Source organism: Xenopus tropicalis, chromosome 1 (assembly GCF_000004195.4).
Source record: "Xenopus tropicalis strain Nigerian chromosome 1, UCB_Xtro_10.0, whole genome shotgun sequence".
Lineage (NCBI taxonomy): Eukaryota > Metazoa > Chordata > Amphibia > Anura > Pipidae > Xenopus > Xenopus tropicalis.
Window position 1 is genome coordinate 85460337 of NC_030677.2, and position 19146 is coordinate 85479482.

At 40.4% G+C, this 19146-nt stretch overlaps 1 protein-coding gene across 6 annotated transcripts in view; it reads right to left on the bottom strand.

Annotated features, from left to right (window-relative positions):
- Positions 1 to 19146, bottom strand: part of helq (helicase, POLQ like) — a 71964-nt gene that overhangs the window by 31652 nt on the left and 21166 nt on the right. For all 6 annotated transcript variants that reach the window (XM_002939582.5, XM_018097412.2, XM_018097414.2 and 3 more), the window contains 4 exons: positions 16324 to 16421; positions 14438 to 14536; positions 13603 to 13748; positions 11064 to 11303 (listed from right to left, as the gene is read on the bottom strand). In XM_002939582.5, the coding sequence (XP_002939628.2) occupies positions 11064 to 11303; positions 13603 to 13748; positions 14438 to 14536; positions 16324 to 16421 (583 nt within the window). The remainder of the gene's footprint in view (positions 1 to 11063; positions 11304 to 13602; positions 13749 to 14437; positions 14537 to 16323; positions 16422 to 19146) is intronic.

Consider the following 19146-nt stretch of genomic DNA (forward strand, 5'->3'; position numbering starts at 1 on the left):
ACTCTGTTATCAAGGACTTTTGTGAGTAGTTATATTTTTATATAATTATAATGCATCAAATAAAACAGAAATTGCCAAATATAGTGCAACACTATCTCCCCACATTGCTATTGTGGAGTTTTCCTGCTGTATGAGAAGGATACTGATACAACAAGACCTACTGGTTTTAATCTTTGAAGGGTTCTTTGTGCTGTTACTGGTGTAAGTACCCAACTAATGGGGTAAGTGTGATCACAAGTTGTCCACTACTGGTGCTGGACTATAACTCTCCAACCACCACTGGGTTACATCATTAATTTTGATCTCACCATACACCTGTGACATGTCCTTTTATGATCAGTTAAATGTTATAAACATTACTGCACTATTTTGTGATTTATGCGCTTCCTCCTAAATTTTGTCTTTCTGCATATAATGTTTGAGGTTCTGGTGATGAATCTTCCGCATTATAACCTTTTTTCTATCAGACTATAGTAAAAAGGTAGACAGTGAGGTTGCAATAGATGTGATCTATTTGGATTTTTCCAAAGAATATAGTGCCCTACAAACAGCTGTTTTCTAAAATAAGTGTTGGTTATGCACCCAGGATGTAAACAATATGCAAGCCACATATACCTTAATGGGACTGCACTAGGTATATCCGTAATGGAGAAGGACCTTGGTGATCTTGTAGATCAGTGCTGTCCAACTTCTGTTGTACCGAGGGCCGGAATTTTTCCGACCTACGTGGTGGAGGGCCGATAATGGAAGCCAGTTTTGACCACTCCCCTTTTTGAAACCGCACCCACTTGAAACCACACCCATGTTATCACATGACCATACCCATATTAATGGTTGTAGTACAGCAAAAACCTGCCATACTCTGCCTGCCCTACCCTGCCTGTGTGCCATACTCTGCCTTCCCTACCCAGCCTGTGTGTGCCATACTCTGCCTTCCCTACCCTGCCTCTGTGTGCCATACTCTGCCTTCCCTACCCTGCCTGTGTGTGCCATACTCTGCCTTCCCTACCCTGCCTGTGTGTGCCATACTCTGCCTTCCCTACCCTGCCTGTGTGCCATACTTGGCTGGTTTGTGCCATACTTGGCCTGTGTGTGCCATACTCTGCCTGCCCTACCCTGCCTGTGTGTGCCATACTCTGCCTTCCCTACCCTGCCTGCATGTGCCATACTTTCACTGTGTTTGCCATTCTTGGCTGGTTTGTGCCATACTTGGCCTGTGTGTGCCATACTCTGCCTTCCCTACCCTGCCTGTGTGTGCCATACTCTGCTTGCCCTATGATGCCTGTGTGTATGGCACACACAGGCAGCCTACAGTGACACAATGCTGGCACTGCTCCTACAGTCTGCACAATAACTATATATTAAAAACTCAGTATATGTTCTTTTTGTAGTGTGCAGGGATTATTTGTGGGTTTCTACTGCTCCTGAGGTGTGAACAGGGGAATAATGGGGGTGATTACAGCCTGAGCCTGAGGTGTGAACACTGCAGGGGGTGAACAATGCAGAGATTAAAAGGTGTGAACAACACAGGGGATTACATATTTAAACAATACAGCCTGATTACAGCCTGAATCTGAGGTGAGAACCATGCAGGGGGGCCAGTTAATCACAGTACTGATACCATTTAAAGCTTACACAAGAGTAAGCCATCAAAGCAGCCAGACAGGTGGGGGGCCACACAGAGGGGGGTCGCGGGCCGCCAGTTGGACAGCACTGTTGTAGATAGTAAACTGGCTGTAGCAAGCAATCCCAGTCAGCAGCTTCATGGGCAAACAAGGCACTGAGCTGTATTTAAAGGGATATAGATTCAAGGGGGAAAGAAGTCATTCTTTTATTTTAGAGAGCTCTGATAAGGGCCCATCTAGAATATGCCATGCAGTTTTGGTCTCTAGTGCTCAAACAGGATTTTTATTAAATTAGAAATGATCCAAAGAAGGGCAAATCTCTCTAGTGCTTTATTTACCAATGGGTCTTCAAGAAGACACAAGGGCACCCATTCCAATTAGAAGGGAGTTGGTTCCATCTAAATACTTGGAAAGGGTTTTTTACAGCAAGAACTGTGAAGTTGTTGAATTCTCTCCCTGAATCAGTTGTACTGACCGATACATTAAAAAGCTTGAAAAATGGGTTGGATGGCTTTTTTATGAATAAAGGAAATACAGGGTTATTGTATATAACAGCTCTTAGAACAAGTTGGTCCAAGGCCGGTCCTTCAGAGTCAGGCAGCTAGCAGTTAGGCAAGGTTGTACTTGATGGATGTGTGTCTTTTTTCATCCTATGTTATTACCATCTGTGTTTAATTCTGTAAAATGTCTTTTCCAGTTAACAGTTGCAGAGATGCCCTTTAACCCTGTTGATTCAACACGCTGCCTGGGGATTGTGATTACAGGAGAACTAAACTATAACTAAAGACGTAGAGCAGAAATGTTGTACAATATGTTTTGGGTTTCTGTACCAGCCCAAGGTGACCACAACCCTTTAGCAGGGAAGATCTGTGCCTCCAAATATGCCCCAGTAGCCCCCCATCTTCTTTTGTGCTGCTTCCCAACACATGCTCTGTGCTGCTGTCAGTTACTGAGCTTAGGGACCGACCCAAAATATACTGCATAAATAGAGTTTAAATGTAACAAGTAAAAAGCTGATTAGTAATTCATTCATTCACATTACATGACAAATCTAAAACCAGGGCTTTTGCATCAGAATTGAATGATTAGCCCTGTAGCATCAGCTTATACGACAGAAAACCCTCATTTTCTGCTTGATAATTTGCAACGACCCCTAAGCTCAGCTTCTCAACAGTTGCTCAGACCATACTGGGCATGTGCCGGGGGGACAGAATCCAAGATGGGGAGCTCCTGTGACAACTGTAACAACCTATAACATTACTACTATAGAGATGCTGAAACGTTAAGCCAGTGCAGTCAGTTTATAATATAAAATATGGAATTTCTAGCCATATTTGTTTTTAGGGCTTAGTGCTCCACTGTGAGACCCAAGAGCCCATATAAATAACAGTCTTTTAAGCAAATGCTCAAATTTTTCTAAATTGTTGTTGTCACAGGGCTAGTGATGCTATCAATCAAGTCCTGCTGTCTAAGCACTCTGTAGAGACACCTGCAATCATACTAATCATACTAAGTCTTTGTGACTAGTGCTAAAATGCCTCTAAGCCAGTGCTGTCCAACTTCTGTGGTACCAAGTTCTGGAATTTTTCCAGCCTACATGGTATAGGGCCGATAATGGAAGTGGCCAGTAGTGGCCAGTTTTGACCACTCCCCTTTTTAAACCACACCCACTTGAAACCACACCTCTGTTATCACATGACCATACCCATATTAATGGTGGAAGTACAGCAAAAACCTGCCATGCTCTGCCTTCCCTACCCTGCCCGTGTGTGCCATACTTTACCTGCCCTATGTTGCCTGAGTGCCATACTCTGCCTGCCCGACCATGACTGTGTGTGCTATGCTCTGCCTGCGCTATGCTGCCTGTGTGTATGGCACACACAGGCAGCATAGGGCAGGCAGAGTATGGCACACACAGGCAGCATACAGTGACACAATGCTGGCACTACAGTCTGCACAATAACTATATATTAAAAAACTTTTTAATTGCAGTACCACCTCAGTTCTTTTTGTAGTGTGAAGGGTTTATTTGTGGGTTTTTACTGCTTATTAACATAAACACATAAATGCTATAGAGCCTTGGGCATTTATAGCATTTATGTGTATATGTTAATAAAACTACTATGATTTTCCTTTATACCTGAGCTTTATATCTACTTTATTGGAGTTCTGAAGTGCCTGCCAACTTCATTATCTTTGTTTTCTATTAAGCCATCAAAGCAGCCAGACAGATGCGGGAGCTACACGGGGGGGGGGGTCGGGGGGGTTGCGGGCCGCCAGTTGGACAGCACTGCTCTAAGCTATTGTCGTCACAAGCCTAGTGATAGTACTGATCAAGTCTTGCTGGCTCTAAGCATTCTGTAGAGACACCTGCAATCATACTAATAAGTCTTTGTAACAAGTGCTAAAATGCCTCTAAGCTATTGTGGTCACAAGCCTAGTGATAGTACTGATCAAGTCTTGCTGGCTCTAAGCATTCTGTAGATACACCTGCAATCACACTAATTCTCTAAATGCCTCTATCTAAGCTGTTGTTGTCACAGGCCTAGTGATAATTCTATTCCATTGTTGCTGGCTCTCAGCAACACTCTGTAGAGACACCTGAAATCACACTAAGCCTCTTTAACAGTGCTAAAATGCCTCTAAGCTGTCACAGGCCTAGTGATGCTATTGATCAAGTCCTGCTGTCTAAGTACTCTGTAGAGGCACCTGCAATGTCTGTTCAACGAATGCTGCTGCTAAATCGTATCTGTATTGAAGGCATCGATATCTGTCTATTATATATATTAAACCACAAGGGCGTCTGGTATCACATAAAAATTGATGCGCATAAATATGACGCGTTGTGTGTAATACTTTGGCGTGAAGAAAACGCATCACATGACGAGGGAGTCAAAATAGGCGTAGCACCAATATAAAGCGTTACTTTGCAAGGTTCCTTCTCTGGGCAGGGTATAATATCCCTATGGGGGATGCCTAGAGTCCAGGACCTCAAGCGACAAGTGATGCAGCTACAAAAGTGCCCAAGGCACCACTTCAACATAGAGTTGGAGCTACAGATCATACAGCCGGCCTGGAGGGGCCTTGAAGTTCAGGCATCCAGACCTGATCAGAGAGTTACAGGAGGAAGGTGAAGGTAGAATTTTTTTCCAGAATTCACTGAACATATGCCATATTATTGCAAAGAACAAGGAAATCAGATATCAAGTAGAGATTATCTGCTGCACAGAATTATCTTGAAGCTGTCCCTGCCCCATACTTCCCATCCTTATAGATGTCCCTGCCCAATACTTCCCATCCTTATAGATCAGTGCTGTCCAATTGGCAGCCCGAGGCCCCCTACCTGTCTGGCTGTGACCTTTGTGTAAGCTTTAAATGGTACCAGTACTGGGATTCACTGGCCCCCTGTATTGTTAACACCTCAAATTCAGGCTGTAAACCTCTGTATTATTTAAAAATGTAAGCCCCTGTACTGTTCTCACCTTTTAGTCCCTGGATTGTTCACTCCCTGCATTGTTTACACCTCAGGCTTGGGCTGTAAGCACCCACATTTTTCACCTGTTCACACCTCAGACAGACTGTAGGAGCAGTGCCAGCATTGTGTCACTTTATGTACTGCCTGCAGAGTATGGAGAAGGCAGAGTATGGCACACACAGGCAGCACAGGGCAAGAAGAGTACTCTGACTGCCTGCCTGTGTGTGTGCCATACTCTGCCTTCCCTGTGCTGCCTGTGTGTGCCATACTCTGCCTGCCCTATGCTGCCAGTGAGAGGTGAACCTGACAGGGGTTTGTTCTGGGAGTTTTGTTTAGCACTTGGTGTGTAATTACAGTGAGGAACATAAGTATTTGAACACCCTGCGATTTTGCAAGTTCTCCCACTTAGAAATCATGGAGGGGTCTAAAATTCACATTGTAGGTGCATTCCCACTGTGAGACACAGCATTTAAAAAAAATTCAGGAAATCACATTGTATGATTTTTAAAGAATGTATTTGTATTGCACTGCTGCACATAAGTACTCCACTCATTAATCTAAATTAGTAGCACCTGTCTGAGCTCTTTAAAGACACCTGTACACCCCACAGTCAGTCAGACTCCAACTACTACCATGGGCAAGACCAAAGTGCTGTCAAAAGACACCAGAGACAAAATTGTGGACCTCCACAAGGCTGAAAGGGCTACGGGGCAATTGCCAAGCAGCTTGGTGAAAATAGATCAACTGTTGAACCAATTGTTAGAAAATGGAAAAGGCTAAAGACGACTGACAGTCTCCCTAGGACTTGCGCTCCATGCAAGATCTCACCTCATGGGGTATCACTGATGATAAGAAAGGTGAGGAACCAGCTTAGAACTACAAGGGAGGAGCTGGTCAATGACATAAAGAGAGCTGGGACCACAGTTTCAAAGGTCACTGTCGGTAGAACACTACGCCGTCATGGTTTCAAATTATGCATTGCACGGACGGTTCCCCTGCTCAAGTCATCACATATCCAGGCCTGTCTGAAGTTTGCCAATGACCATCTGGATGATCCAGAGGATTGAAGATGGGTCGTGGCTGGGTCTTCCAACATGACAATGCCCCGAAGCACACAGCCAGGATAACCAAGGAATGGCTCCGTAAGAGGCATATCAAGGTTCTGGAGTGGCCTAGCCAGTCTCCAGACCTAAATCCAATAGAAAATCTTTGGAGGGAGCTCAAACTCTGTGTTGCTCAGCAACAGCTCCGAAACCTGACAGATCTAGAGGAGATCTGTGTGGAGGAGTGGGACAAAATCCCTGTTGCAGTGTGTGCAAACCTGGTTAAGAACTACAGGAAACGTTTGACCTCTGTAATTGCAAACAAAGGCTTCTGTACCAAATATTTACACTGATTTCCAATGTGATTTCCATTCACAGTGGGAATGCACCTACAATGTGAATTTCAGACCCCTCCATGATTTCTAAGTGGGAGAACTTGCAAAAGCACAGGGTGTTCAAATACTTATGTTCCTCACTCTATATGCTGGAGGTTGCTGTGCTATTCACAGGGGAGGAGGCATATGGATTTAAGGCTATGTCTTAGTATGACATAATATAATTCTTTCACATATGAATGAAGGGTGATATCCCTACAGTAACCACCAACAATTTGTTTTTTTCTGCGCTACCACCATTAATGTGGGTATGGTCTTAAAAGCTCTTGTGATAACATGGGTGTGGTTTGAAATGGGTGTGGTTTAAAAGGGGAGTGGCCAACACTGGCTTCCATTATCGGTCCTCCACCAAGTATGCCAGAAAAATTCTGTATAATGTTAGCCGGTATAATGTGTACTGTACAAATGCAAGTGCTGTATTACTCAAACTGAAATTATGTAATTGCCAGCTGAATGGCTCCATGCTGATGCTAAGGATAAAGCAGCAGGACCACCGGCAGCAGAACCGGAGGGGGAAGTGGCACCACCACGGGCAGGGGAACTGGAGGCGGAGTGGCAGCACCACTGGAAGAATCAGCAGCTCCTGAGGCGCAGAAACATCAGCTGCAGCAGCACCACCTCCCCAGAATGTGGCAACACAGACTGGGAAGCAGTTTCAAGACCCTAACCTCCTCTTTCTGCTTTTCCAGCAGGATCATAGTATGAGACAGGAAAAACAGGAGGTTTACTAAGCCTCTTCCTCCTCCTCTGTAAATAATTTTTTTTAACAGGCAGGTTAAGCACAATTGTGCTGTTTTTCATTAAAAATAGTTGATTTTCTTCTATATTTGGAGTTTTTTTCCTTTTAATGTGGTTAATTTATTTTAATTTTAAGGTGTGCCTGTGTTTGTAAACTAGTGATATATAAACTATAGATGGTACTTTCTGGTTAGACAGCAACATAATTAGTTTAGTAAGAGTTACTATTTCAAGTCCACCAGAGGTAATGTCATAAATTACAGATATGTTTTTAAGAAATTTCCATCAAGGGAGCCTTTTTTTTCTATTGAAAAAGCAGTTATAGCATAGTGGATAGGAGGTCCTCTAACAATGCAGGGCATGTGTGTAGTAGTAAGTAATAAGAGCAAAAAAACCCCATATATTTTCACCTTCTCATTATCTCCAATGTTTGTGAGTTTTGACACAAAGTGAAAGGTGTCAGATTCACTCGGAGTCATCACTACAGTCAACAAGACTAAGGAAAAAAAATGTAATGGTAGCCCAAAAGCAGGGAAACCACCTATAGACTCCATTGTAGTTTTTCTGATTTAGCAACCCCATTCATCCAGTTATATTCGGTCAAATAACTCCTCTACGATACGATGTGGAAAAGACCTGATTAAATGTATTCTCAAAATATAGAAATTACTTTGGCTTTGCTGCTTTACAACCTAAAGTTTGTCCTCTCTGACTTGCAATTTGGATCTGATTATTGCCCTTGTGCGTTGTCCATGTTTAACCCTTTCCCTGCTAATGACATAGCTCCTACGTGCTGGCATAAAAAGTCATTAGGGGCCAAGCACGTAGGAGCTACATTTTCTTTATCTTGCGCTTGTTCTCTGCACTCGCTGCTTAATCCAAGTGCAGAGAACTAGAGCAAGATGAAGAACCACCTAGGGAATGAGCACAGGCAGAAAATTAGTGGCCCGTGGGGCGCGATCGCCCAGGGGCCCCTTAGGAAAAGCCAGACACGTAGATTCTACGTGCCTGGCTTTTCCTGCTCTCCCCCCTCCCTTCCTGCACCGCCCACTCACAGGATCCGACAGAGAAGACTACAGCTGCTGTCCCTGCGATCTCCTGCATCCCTCCTGCGATCTCCAGCTTCTTGTCCCCAGGTTAGTGCCACATACACAATCACACACTTATGCTTACACACACACATACATACATTTTGGGGTTGGGTGGGTTTCACACATTCACAGCACTTACAGCACTCACACTTACTTGCACACGGACACACACACACAACACACATTTTGCCTAGTGCACACACACAATTTTGTGGATTTTTTTTTTTACGCATTATTTTTTTTCTTGCCTGAAAAAAATGTTTTATTGCCATTGCGTATAGCGTATTCGCTAACTGCACTGCACAATACCTTGGGGCTGATTTACTAATCCATGAATCCGAATGGGAAAAAATCGGATTGGAAACGAACATTTTGCAACTTTTTCGTATTTTTGCGATTTTTTTCGTCACCGTCGCGACTTTTTCATAGCCATTACGACTTGCGCGAATTGTCGCGACTTTTTCATATTGAGCGCTAGTAAACGGCGGGCAAACCTTTCCAATTTTTTTTGCGCCGGCTACGAAAAAGTCGTAACGGCTATGAAAAAGTCGCGACAATTTATGGAAAAGTTGCAACGGCAAAAATGCAAAATACCGATCATTACAAAAAAACGCATTCGGACTCTTTTCGGACGTTCCTGGATTAGTAAATCAGCCCCCTTGTGTATTATTTTGGTGTTTTTATTACATTTTCTGTGATTTTAGTGCATTTTTAGTCATTTTATTGCATTTTCATTTATGCATAGTTGTTGTTCGCTTGACTTTGTCTGTAAAACTAATTTGCCCAAGCCAAAATACTCAAACTGTGATTCTGACTGCAGATATCAATAGGAAAAAAAACCCACTGATTTCAGTGATTTTTTTTTTTTTATTGCATTTCACATTGTTCTTTGTTACTTGCACATGGACATTTTCTCTGCCGTATTTCAATTTGGCTTCCTCTGTACACCACATAGTTTGGTAAATCTATGCATATCTATGCATATTGGACATCTATGAACCCCTAGCTTTTATATTTAGAGTGTTTTATGTTGATACGTTACAAATTGTGGGGGTACATAATGACGTAAAATGCAAGGTTTGTGACGATTTTCAGAAATGTCATAAAAACCGTTCTGTTTAGCATAGCTTTGTAGTTTGCAGTAGAAAGATTTATTTACCCATTTTTGTTTTGTCAGAATGTGTATTTTCGGGAAAATATATGGTTTTCTAGGGTCTCCGTATTGTTAAAGGGTCTTATGGCACATAATACACATAGCGGGTACAATAATTGCACGAGCTGGAGTGTCATATGTGAAAATTCATATGCATAATTTTTATTTGGGTGCCCCTGTATGCCACATAGTTTGGTAAATCTATGCATATAAGGAATCAAATCGTTCAGTAGACCCCTGCTGTTCCTATTTGGGGTGATGTGCCTTTGTATGTAATAAATGCGGCAAATTGCAACATTTTTAGGCGATTTTCTGAAATGTCATAGAAACCAATAACTTTAGGAAAACTTTGCAGATTGGTACTTTGATGTAGAAAGGACTCTTTACCAATGTTGGATTTGTCAGAATGTGTACTTTCCAAAAAAATATGGTTTTCAGGGGTCACCCTACATTTCTGCAGCTGCTATCCCACATAAAACTGCCATGTGTTTATGAATTAGGTAAAGGTAAGCCATGAAATTAGTGTGCACAAGGTATATTTTGGGGTCTCTAAGTGTCATGTGCTTTGATAAACCTATGTACAATGGGCATCAAACTGTTCAGTAGACCTCTGGGGTTCATATTTAGGGTGTTTTATATAGCTACCTAATGACCTGTAGAAAATAAGAAGCTGCATATTGGAGGTTTTGAGGTGATTTTTGGAAATGTCATAAAAACCTTCAAACTTAGGAAACCTTTGCGGCTTGGTACTTTGGAGTAGAAAGACATGGGGGGAATGTGTAATTTCCAAAAATATATGACTTTCTGGGGTTAGTGTACTTTTTACTAGCTTTATCCCACATAAAATGATGTAAATGTGTTGATTCTGCAGAAGCTGAAATGACAGAAATGATAGATCATATGGGGGTATGTTCACATTGGGGCCCCTACATTCCACATACTTATGTAAACCTATGCAAACATAAACTTATATAAATATTGGGCATCAAACTGTTAAGTGGACCCCTGGCGTTCATATTTAGGGTGTTTTATTTAGGAAAGCATTGCAACTTGGTAGTTTGGAGTAGACAGACAGTTCTACCTATTCTGGATTGGGTAGTGTACTGATCGGAGTTTTTGACCTATACAAGTGAGAAATCTTGTATTTTCATGCATAAAATAATCTCTGTTCCTGGTGTACGTGTTTATGTTATGGAAAATATTTTTTTTCATTTTTTAGACATTTAGAAACCTATATCTTGTTACAGAATTGGAATTACACAAAAATTCTACCATAATTTGAAAGCTTGCGTTGTCCTGAAAAAAACGATATATTGTTTTCCTGGGTAAACTAAAAGTCCCACCGAGGAAAGGCCCCTAAAGTGAAACAGTGCTAAATGTTCAAAAACTGTCTGGCAGTAGAAGTTCCGCTTAGACAAAAACAGCTGGCAGTGAAAGGGTTAAAAACAAAAAGGCAGACAAATCAACATTTGTAGTATTTACTTCATGCTGAAGCAAAAACAAAGAGAACCCTATTGCACACTTAACATTATATATTACAGACCTTCTAGCTGGAAGATTAACTCCCGCTGCAAGGGTAGAGGTGCAGGCAAGGAGGCAAAGAACTCCAGCTGAATAGGCTTCCTCTATCAGCTTCCGTTCATCACTAGTCAGCCCACTGTGGTGGTAAGCAATGCCAAAAGGAATTGTTCTTTTTAAAACCGAGCACAAAACTCCATTCCCAATATTCTTAAGATCTGCAATCAAGTTTTTTTTTTCTGCCTCTCTGTGTTCTACATATAACCTTTAGAAGAGAAAAACAACATCTTGAGAAAATCAAAACAAACAAGCCAAGAAAATACTTAAAGATATTTAGATATTTCGTTACTATCATGTATTTATAAAGCACCAACATATTATGCAGCACTGTTTAATAAATGGGTATACAGTAGGATCCCAATTTTGTTTCCCAGGGGACAGCATCAAAATTCTGGAAAAAAGAACATCCTGGGGGGGGGGGGGGGGGGGGGGGGGGGAAAGACGCCAATTGTCTTGAAAAAACATTGTCATTTCCAGGAAAACATCAAAATCTAGGTACGTAAAATTGGGGTTCTACCATAAACATTTTATGTACAGACTTACCAATAACCAATACAAGAGGTAAAGAGGGCCCTTAAAATAGTTTACAATATTTGTTGCATTGAGTCTGAGTCTTCATTAATTAGCTTAAGGCCTCATTCACAATCTTTACACGGCATAGATTGCTGACAATTAAGGTAATCAAATCTTTTTCTCATATTAAACATTAATAGTTGCATTATATATAATTTTAGCTGAGCCGAATAGTTTTTTGAATGGGTTTTCATCATTCAGACAACAGAATTTGTACAACTGGCTAGCCTTAAGTATTAAGTCTAAGAGAATGTGAAGACAACAACTAAAATTCTGCAGAATAAAGTAAACGTGATATTCTGGACATGCTTAATTTACTAGATTTTAAATGTACTTCTTGTTAAACTCTGCTCCATTAAATTGCAAATTTATTTTGTATTTCTCAGTACAGCTAGATTAGATTTTTACAAACCCTCTGGCTGCAGGTTAAGTATTTCTTGTGGAGCTTCTTTTGGGCAGTCACCTAATTATAGAGGCCCTCCAACTAGCCACCCATTTTGGCCATCCTCAGGTAGCTGTAACACTGCCTGGCATCTCCACATGATAAAAACAGGCTGTAGTCCAATTATCAATCAATACACAAGAACCATCAACACCCGCAACACGGGCCCCCACTACTCCTATAGGGACAACCTATAGGATCACTGATCAGCTTCCATAATCAAACCGCATGATTCTGGCAACTGCACCAAAAAACTGGTAAGAGCAAAGACAAGCATTTGGAAATATTTTTCCAACATTTTACTGAATTAGTGCAAAGTTGAGCAGTCTCTGGCTAATGAAAATGGGACCACAATCACATTAAGGATGGAGTCTTTGCCTAAGCCTTTCCATGATTAACAGCGATAACTACCTTTACCACTGCTAAAAAAATGACTGCTGCTCCCTGTTTTTTTTTTTTTTTTTATACTGCCTACAGGAAGTGCACTTCCTTTTGCAGGCTAAAAAAAAACACCACATTGCCAACTGGTGGCCAGGGAAAGTAGCTACATTAAACTATACCAAAACTGGCAGTAATGAACATTATCCCCTTATAACTGCCCTTCAAACTCTACTTAAAGGGGATGTTCTACTTAAAGGGGATCTTCAGACAACAGCAAACATGACAGCTATGCCACTTGGAGGAAATGAAAATTTTCCTCGACATCACAGAGGTGATGTAATCCCATCTTTATCATTTAAAATGTTTAGTTTTGCAGCTATGCCCTCTCCTCAGTTTTCTGAAGTGATCAACTTCAGTTTGCATTCTGCCCAAAACAGGAAGTTGACACTGAACTTGCACGCTTTCCCTCTTCTGCTTCATTTCCATTTTACTGATCTGATTGGCTGTATCTTGCCAGCCAAAGGTATGAAGAAAAAGCAAATTAAGCAGGAGAGGGAAGGCATGTACAGTAACCAGTTCAGTGCCAATTGTTTTTTGGCTGCCACATACTCATCTGGAAAAATCCCCTACTGAGAGCAGTGAGCAGCCTACTGACAGAGCAGAGAGCCCAGTGAAGGTTTAGCAGCACTGATCCTGGTCTGTGTCTTCAAAACTACATATTTTAAATAATAAAGATGCTTTACAAAAAAGTTTTTTCTCACAGGGCCTGTTCAAATTCAGACTATTGTCTGAATATGAACATCACCTTTAAGTTACCAAATCAACTTCATGTATGCATGATCCATAAGGGATTTCATTTCAAAAGACAGCAGAGCTTTGTATCCACAAGAACTCAAATAACTTCCATTTTTGTTGCCTTAACTACAAACATTTAGTATTATTATTACTACTACCATGTATTTATAAAACACCACATATTCTGCATCATTGCACAATAAATGGGTGTATACATTAAACAAAACATAAAATGACCAATACATAAGGTAAAGAGGATGCTGCCCCAAGGAGCTCACAATCTAAAAGAAGGGGTTAAGTGTTTTAAGCTTACTTGTTTAAGTATTTGCAAATCATTTCTGCAACATTTTCACAGTTCTTTTTTGTGGGGCAAAAAACGAGACAAGAATTGGCTGGAATCACCTCCGTCACCAAGGCAACAACATGATCAGGATCTATCTTCATCATATTGTTTGAATACTGAAAGGAGTACAAAGAACTAATTGTAATTTTATTTTGAGAATTGCTTTTTAAAAAACTAAAGTAGGTGCAATATATCACTAACTTTAGAATATTACAGGTTTTCCCTTTACTATGCAACTTTCTTTTGTTTATGGTTTAGCCTTCCTATTCTGGCTCTTTCTGGCCTGGAATTGAAAATGCTTTCTAAATTGTCTGGGTCACCAGCTCTATTTACCTTCCATATTACATTTAAACCTGCTACCTAATTGCTTCAATAATTAATTAGGACACATAAGGGTTGATTCACTAAAGTGCGATAAAACGAGCGCTATTTATAGCATGCGCTAAAAATTTTATTGCATCTTAACGCATGATTCACTAAAAGGATATTTGCGTTAATTTAGACGCAATGCTGTTTGCGTTATTTAAGTCGCGAAGACTATTTTGTGCAGTATTTGATGCAACTCGTACTAATTAACGCAAATCTACTTCAGTGTCACTTTCCTTAAAAAGCACAATTATATTTAAACTGATATGTGCTTAAAGAAATCACATCTGTCATGGACAATGCTGTAAAAAATATGAAAACCACTGAACAGAAGAAGAAGAGAGAATAATAAGATACAAATTTGACAAATACAGAGCTGACAAATGCCAATCTTTTGCGCATAATAATTTTACTGTTGTGACCGTAAGCCCTTTATTACCTTGTAGTTGAGAAGACGTGAAAATGTTAAGTTATTTTCTGCATTGCTGTCAACTTCATATATACAATCACGAACTTTCACAAATTCCTTTAATTCAACCTATTTAGGAAAAGAAGATAAAACAGCTGTTCAGTTGTTAAATGGGCAGTATACCCTCTTTTCAACATGAGTTCAATGAATGCGGCTTGTGCTAAAGATACTTGAACAAGTTAAAACACAGAGCATGCTTTTAGTCATGTATGTGCCTCTAAAAGCAAAAAATCTGTGCATTTTAAAAACTTTCTGCTCGAAAGTAAACAATGACAAATATTTTCTAAACAAAGAATTTTTTATAGAAATGTGCTAAAATGTCAGAACTTTAGCACAAAAACTCAAAGGCCACAAACATCATATGTATGCTGATACCTCACTTATATATCTTTACATGTTACTTACAACTCTCGCAAATGTCATACACCTAAAATGGCTTAAGTCTAATAATGATAATTGGGACCAAAATGTCATATATATTATATATATATATATATATATATATATATATATATATACAGTTACTGCAACACACTGGACAAAGTGCTCAATTGTAGTTTATTAGTCCGAAAAGGCATAAAATCAGATTGGAAATGTTTCAGGCCTTACCGGGCCCTTTATCAAGCCAGCAGTAACCATGTATATTGGAACTATTTTTTGACCCTAAAGGTCCCCATACACGGGCAGATCCGCTCGCTTGGCCCACCTACGGGTGGGCGATATTGTGAGAATCCAGGGTAATTCGATCATTTGGCCTTGGGGCCAAATGATCGAATTATAATGACGGGCATAGGCAAAGTCGGCCTGGGGACCGCATCCCCGATCCGACTAGATTTTCTAACCTGCCGATTTCAGGCCAGATATAGGTCAGGCAAGCCCGTCGGGAGTGCCCATACACGGGCCAATTAGCTGCCGAAACGGTCCAAGGGACCGATATCGGCAGCTACTATCGGCCCGTTTATGGGGACCTTAAGAAGGACTGGCATACGGAAAATGTCAAAAAGAGGTAGATCACCTCAACTTCTAGTGGAATTGCGTAAAAGACAGTCTTTTTAATGCTTTGATGGTGAATAAAGGATTTTAAACAACAATCTGATGTGCAATCCTTCTACAAGAAAAAGCTTGGAATTATGTTTCGGCATCTGAACACCCATGCCTAGCATGGCAGTTTTAAGGGGTGGGGGGGCATCCCACTGTTGTCTATATAAACAATTACCAGACACTTGCTACTTAATCCAAAGTCAGAGCTGAGATTTAATTCCCCTTCTTCCACATGCACCAATCAGCAAATGGGAGGGAGAGGGCTGGGAACAAATCCAAATACAGCACTGACAATGACAGTTCCAAAAAATGCTAGATTCAATTTTCAATAAAAAACACTTTTTGAATTAAAGATTTAGAGGCCAATGGACACCTGTAGAGGACAATCTGAAATTTTATTTTCTTCATGAACCAACCATTCATGATCCATGATGTAAAAAAAATAATTTTACATTCATTTAATGAAGCCAAACTACTTTTTATTTACTGTGTGAGTGAGGTGCAGTTCCAACAATAGTAGGGGTTAAACTTACTTGTACTTATCCCCCAATTAGCAACTTTTTATAGACCCTGCTTTTCTCATTTCCTGAGCAAACAGGTTCTGTCAAGAGATAGAGTTGGTTCTTTCTGCTTTAGTTAGAAATTAAATGTTGAGATATCTGCCTTCCTGACCTTGTGAATTCCTAACTTTGCTATATAAGATTCTCTAACAATATGAAGTCTGTAATTATTGTTTGTATTTAACACATTTCAAATGGTATACTAAAACTTTGCATATATTCATATTTTAACAATTTTAAATATGAAATACTTACAGGTCGGAAATTATTTGTGTAATACTCAGCCTTCAGAAAATTTTGCAGTTCTGCTACATTGTTTAAAGTTGCACTCATGCCAATGATTTGTATACTTGCTATTAAACAGAAAAAAATAAATTACAAATGTCAGTTAAAAACAGGCGTTTTACTAGGTACTTGGAATAGTATGTGGAATTAGTATCCTCCCATATACAACTGTCAACCTTGTCAGTTAGCTAAAACTACATTCACAAATTTTTTCACTACTATATTAAAATCATTAAAGGAGAAGGAAAGTCATTTTGGCATTTTACTGCCAATAGATTTGCCACATTAGTGCCACCTAGAACACTATATTAATTCTGCAGAAAGCCTTACCATACCTGAGAAGCTTTCTCTGTTTGTTTAAGACAGCAGGTGCCATTTTAAGTGTGGGGGGAGTAAGTTTTATGAATTCTTATGGGAGGGGGAGCAGGAAAGGGGGAGAGGAAAGAACTGCACACACTGGCCCCTGGAATGAAGGATTTTTCTGAGAGAGGAAGTTAGATACCCAAACAACATGTTTATCAAAAGAAACACAAGATTTCTTGTTTCCTTTTTTGTAGAGGACTCAGTGAAGCTTTTCTGTGAGTGCTGGTAGCACAAAGAGACGAATGGCCACACATATAAATGCTGTTAACAAATATTTATTCAGTTTCCAGTTGGTCACATATATCCAATAGTACTGTTCCAATTAGAATTCAGTTTTCCTGGGCAACACAGACAGGCTTACCCCATAACGCAATGACTCACATCCTTCTCACTCCGACTAGCCTTCCTCAACGCCCCCATCTGCTGGGAGCTCACTCCCCACCTGTCCACTTGACAGCCCGGTGTTCCCCCAACACCCCTTTGCCCTTCTCTGAACAGGAATTTTCTGGCAACGTCCCTTGCCAAAGGCCTTTTCTACTAGTCCTAACACCGACACTTCATCCCTTACTGTGGCAGCCTAGGATTCTCTCCCCCTGAAAAAAAAACCTTTTTATTTTTAGTAGCCAATGACTGACACTGCCTATAGATTTCCATAGAAATACCCTAAAAGTTTCAATTAAGGAGGCCCCAATACACTTGCAATTAGTGTATAACTAGCATGGTATTTCTACCAAAGTGCATAACCTTGCATTTATCGACAATGAACCTGCAAAGTGGCAACATCCTGCATTAACAATGTAGTATCATCAGCAAAGACAGATATAGAAATCACAATGTCAAACTAATGGTCATTAATAAATTAAAGCACAAAAGGTCAAGGACAGACCCCTGCAACACTCAATTAACACTGCTCCAAGAACATTTTACCTCCACAAATATCATCCAGGCTAATATTCTTTAATTTAAAGGAGAAGGAGAGGTCGAATCATTGGGGGGGTACGACTGTATTCACTTCCTGTAAGCAAATAACCACACCAGCCCAGGGCACATGCAGGCAAGCGATCCTCTACCGTCTTCTTTCTTTGCGCTGGCTGTGCATGCACTCTACTGCACATGCGTGTACCCGGGATTGCAGCGAAAGGAGAAGGAAGAGGAATGTACCCTGGGCTGGTGTGATCTTCTGCTAATAGAAGCACCCCCCAGTAAGTCCTTTAATATTAACTGTGACAGGGGTCCCTGTGCCAGAAGCGGGGACTGATGGTTATATAGTTATATAGTTTTACTTTGGCTGCAGTCAGTACAAGGTATTTATAAATAGATCCAGCATTGTCTAATGGTACCTATCCTCACCCTACTGGCTAGGTTTATTCTAACCTCCATGCAAAAGGCAATTACACATAAAACCAGGATGGCACAAACTTTTAGTGTTGTTATTTGATACACCTATAAGCATTTCGCAAATCTGTCGACACCATGCCTGACAAGAAAGAATCCTAGTAAATTAGGTAAAGTGATTTGGAAATGACATAGCTAAACTTTTTTAGTATCCTGCAATGAATACCATTTTGTAAATGCTAAATAAAAATAGAATGCAATGATTTGAACTGTTTAAGCCCTAACATTTTATTAAAAATACGACAAAGTAAAATATATGCTTGTTTTGAATCTGCTGCCAGAAACTTTTAAAAAAAATTGGGGCAAGGGCATGTTTACCACTGTGTTGCATTACCTCTTTTTAAAAAACTCTGTAAATGTTTAAGAACCAAGGAGACCAATTGCTGTAGTTTTGCATAGGGAATTCTTGCCTGGTGAATTGTGATGCTTGCTCAACAGTACAAAGTCTCTGTTGTATATTTCCTTTTATAATGCGTCAAATGTTTTCAATGCATGACCAGTATGGACTGCAGGCCAGTTTAGCACCCAGACTGTGTTACTACAGAGCCATGATGTTGTAAATAAGTGCAGAATGTGGTTTGACATTGTCTTGTCAAATAAGAAAGGCATCCCCTTAAAAAAAACAAAAAACGTCTGAATGGAAACATATGATGTTCTGAAACATGTATATATCATTCGGCATTAATGGTGCCTTCACAGATGTGCAAGCCCATCCATGCACTCCTATATCAACACAGATGCTGCCTTTTGAAATGTGCACTGATAACAAGCGATTAAAACTTTAAAGGATGACAGTAATCTGGTCATCAGACCTGCCGACAAAGGGGGCTCAATAGTGCTACTTGACTATACCTATTATAGGGATGAACTACTGGGACAACTAGCAGACACAGAAACATACAGACCTCTCCCTGGGGACCCCGCCAGTAGCTTCAAAAGAGAATTAGACTCTCTTTTATCTCTGGCTCTTAATGCAGGCTGGCTGGATACTGTACAACACATGAGTACAGGACACCCACCCAAAATTCACAAAAC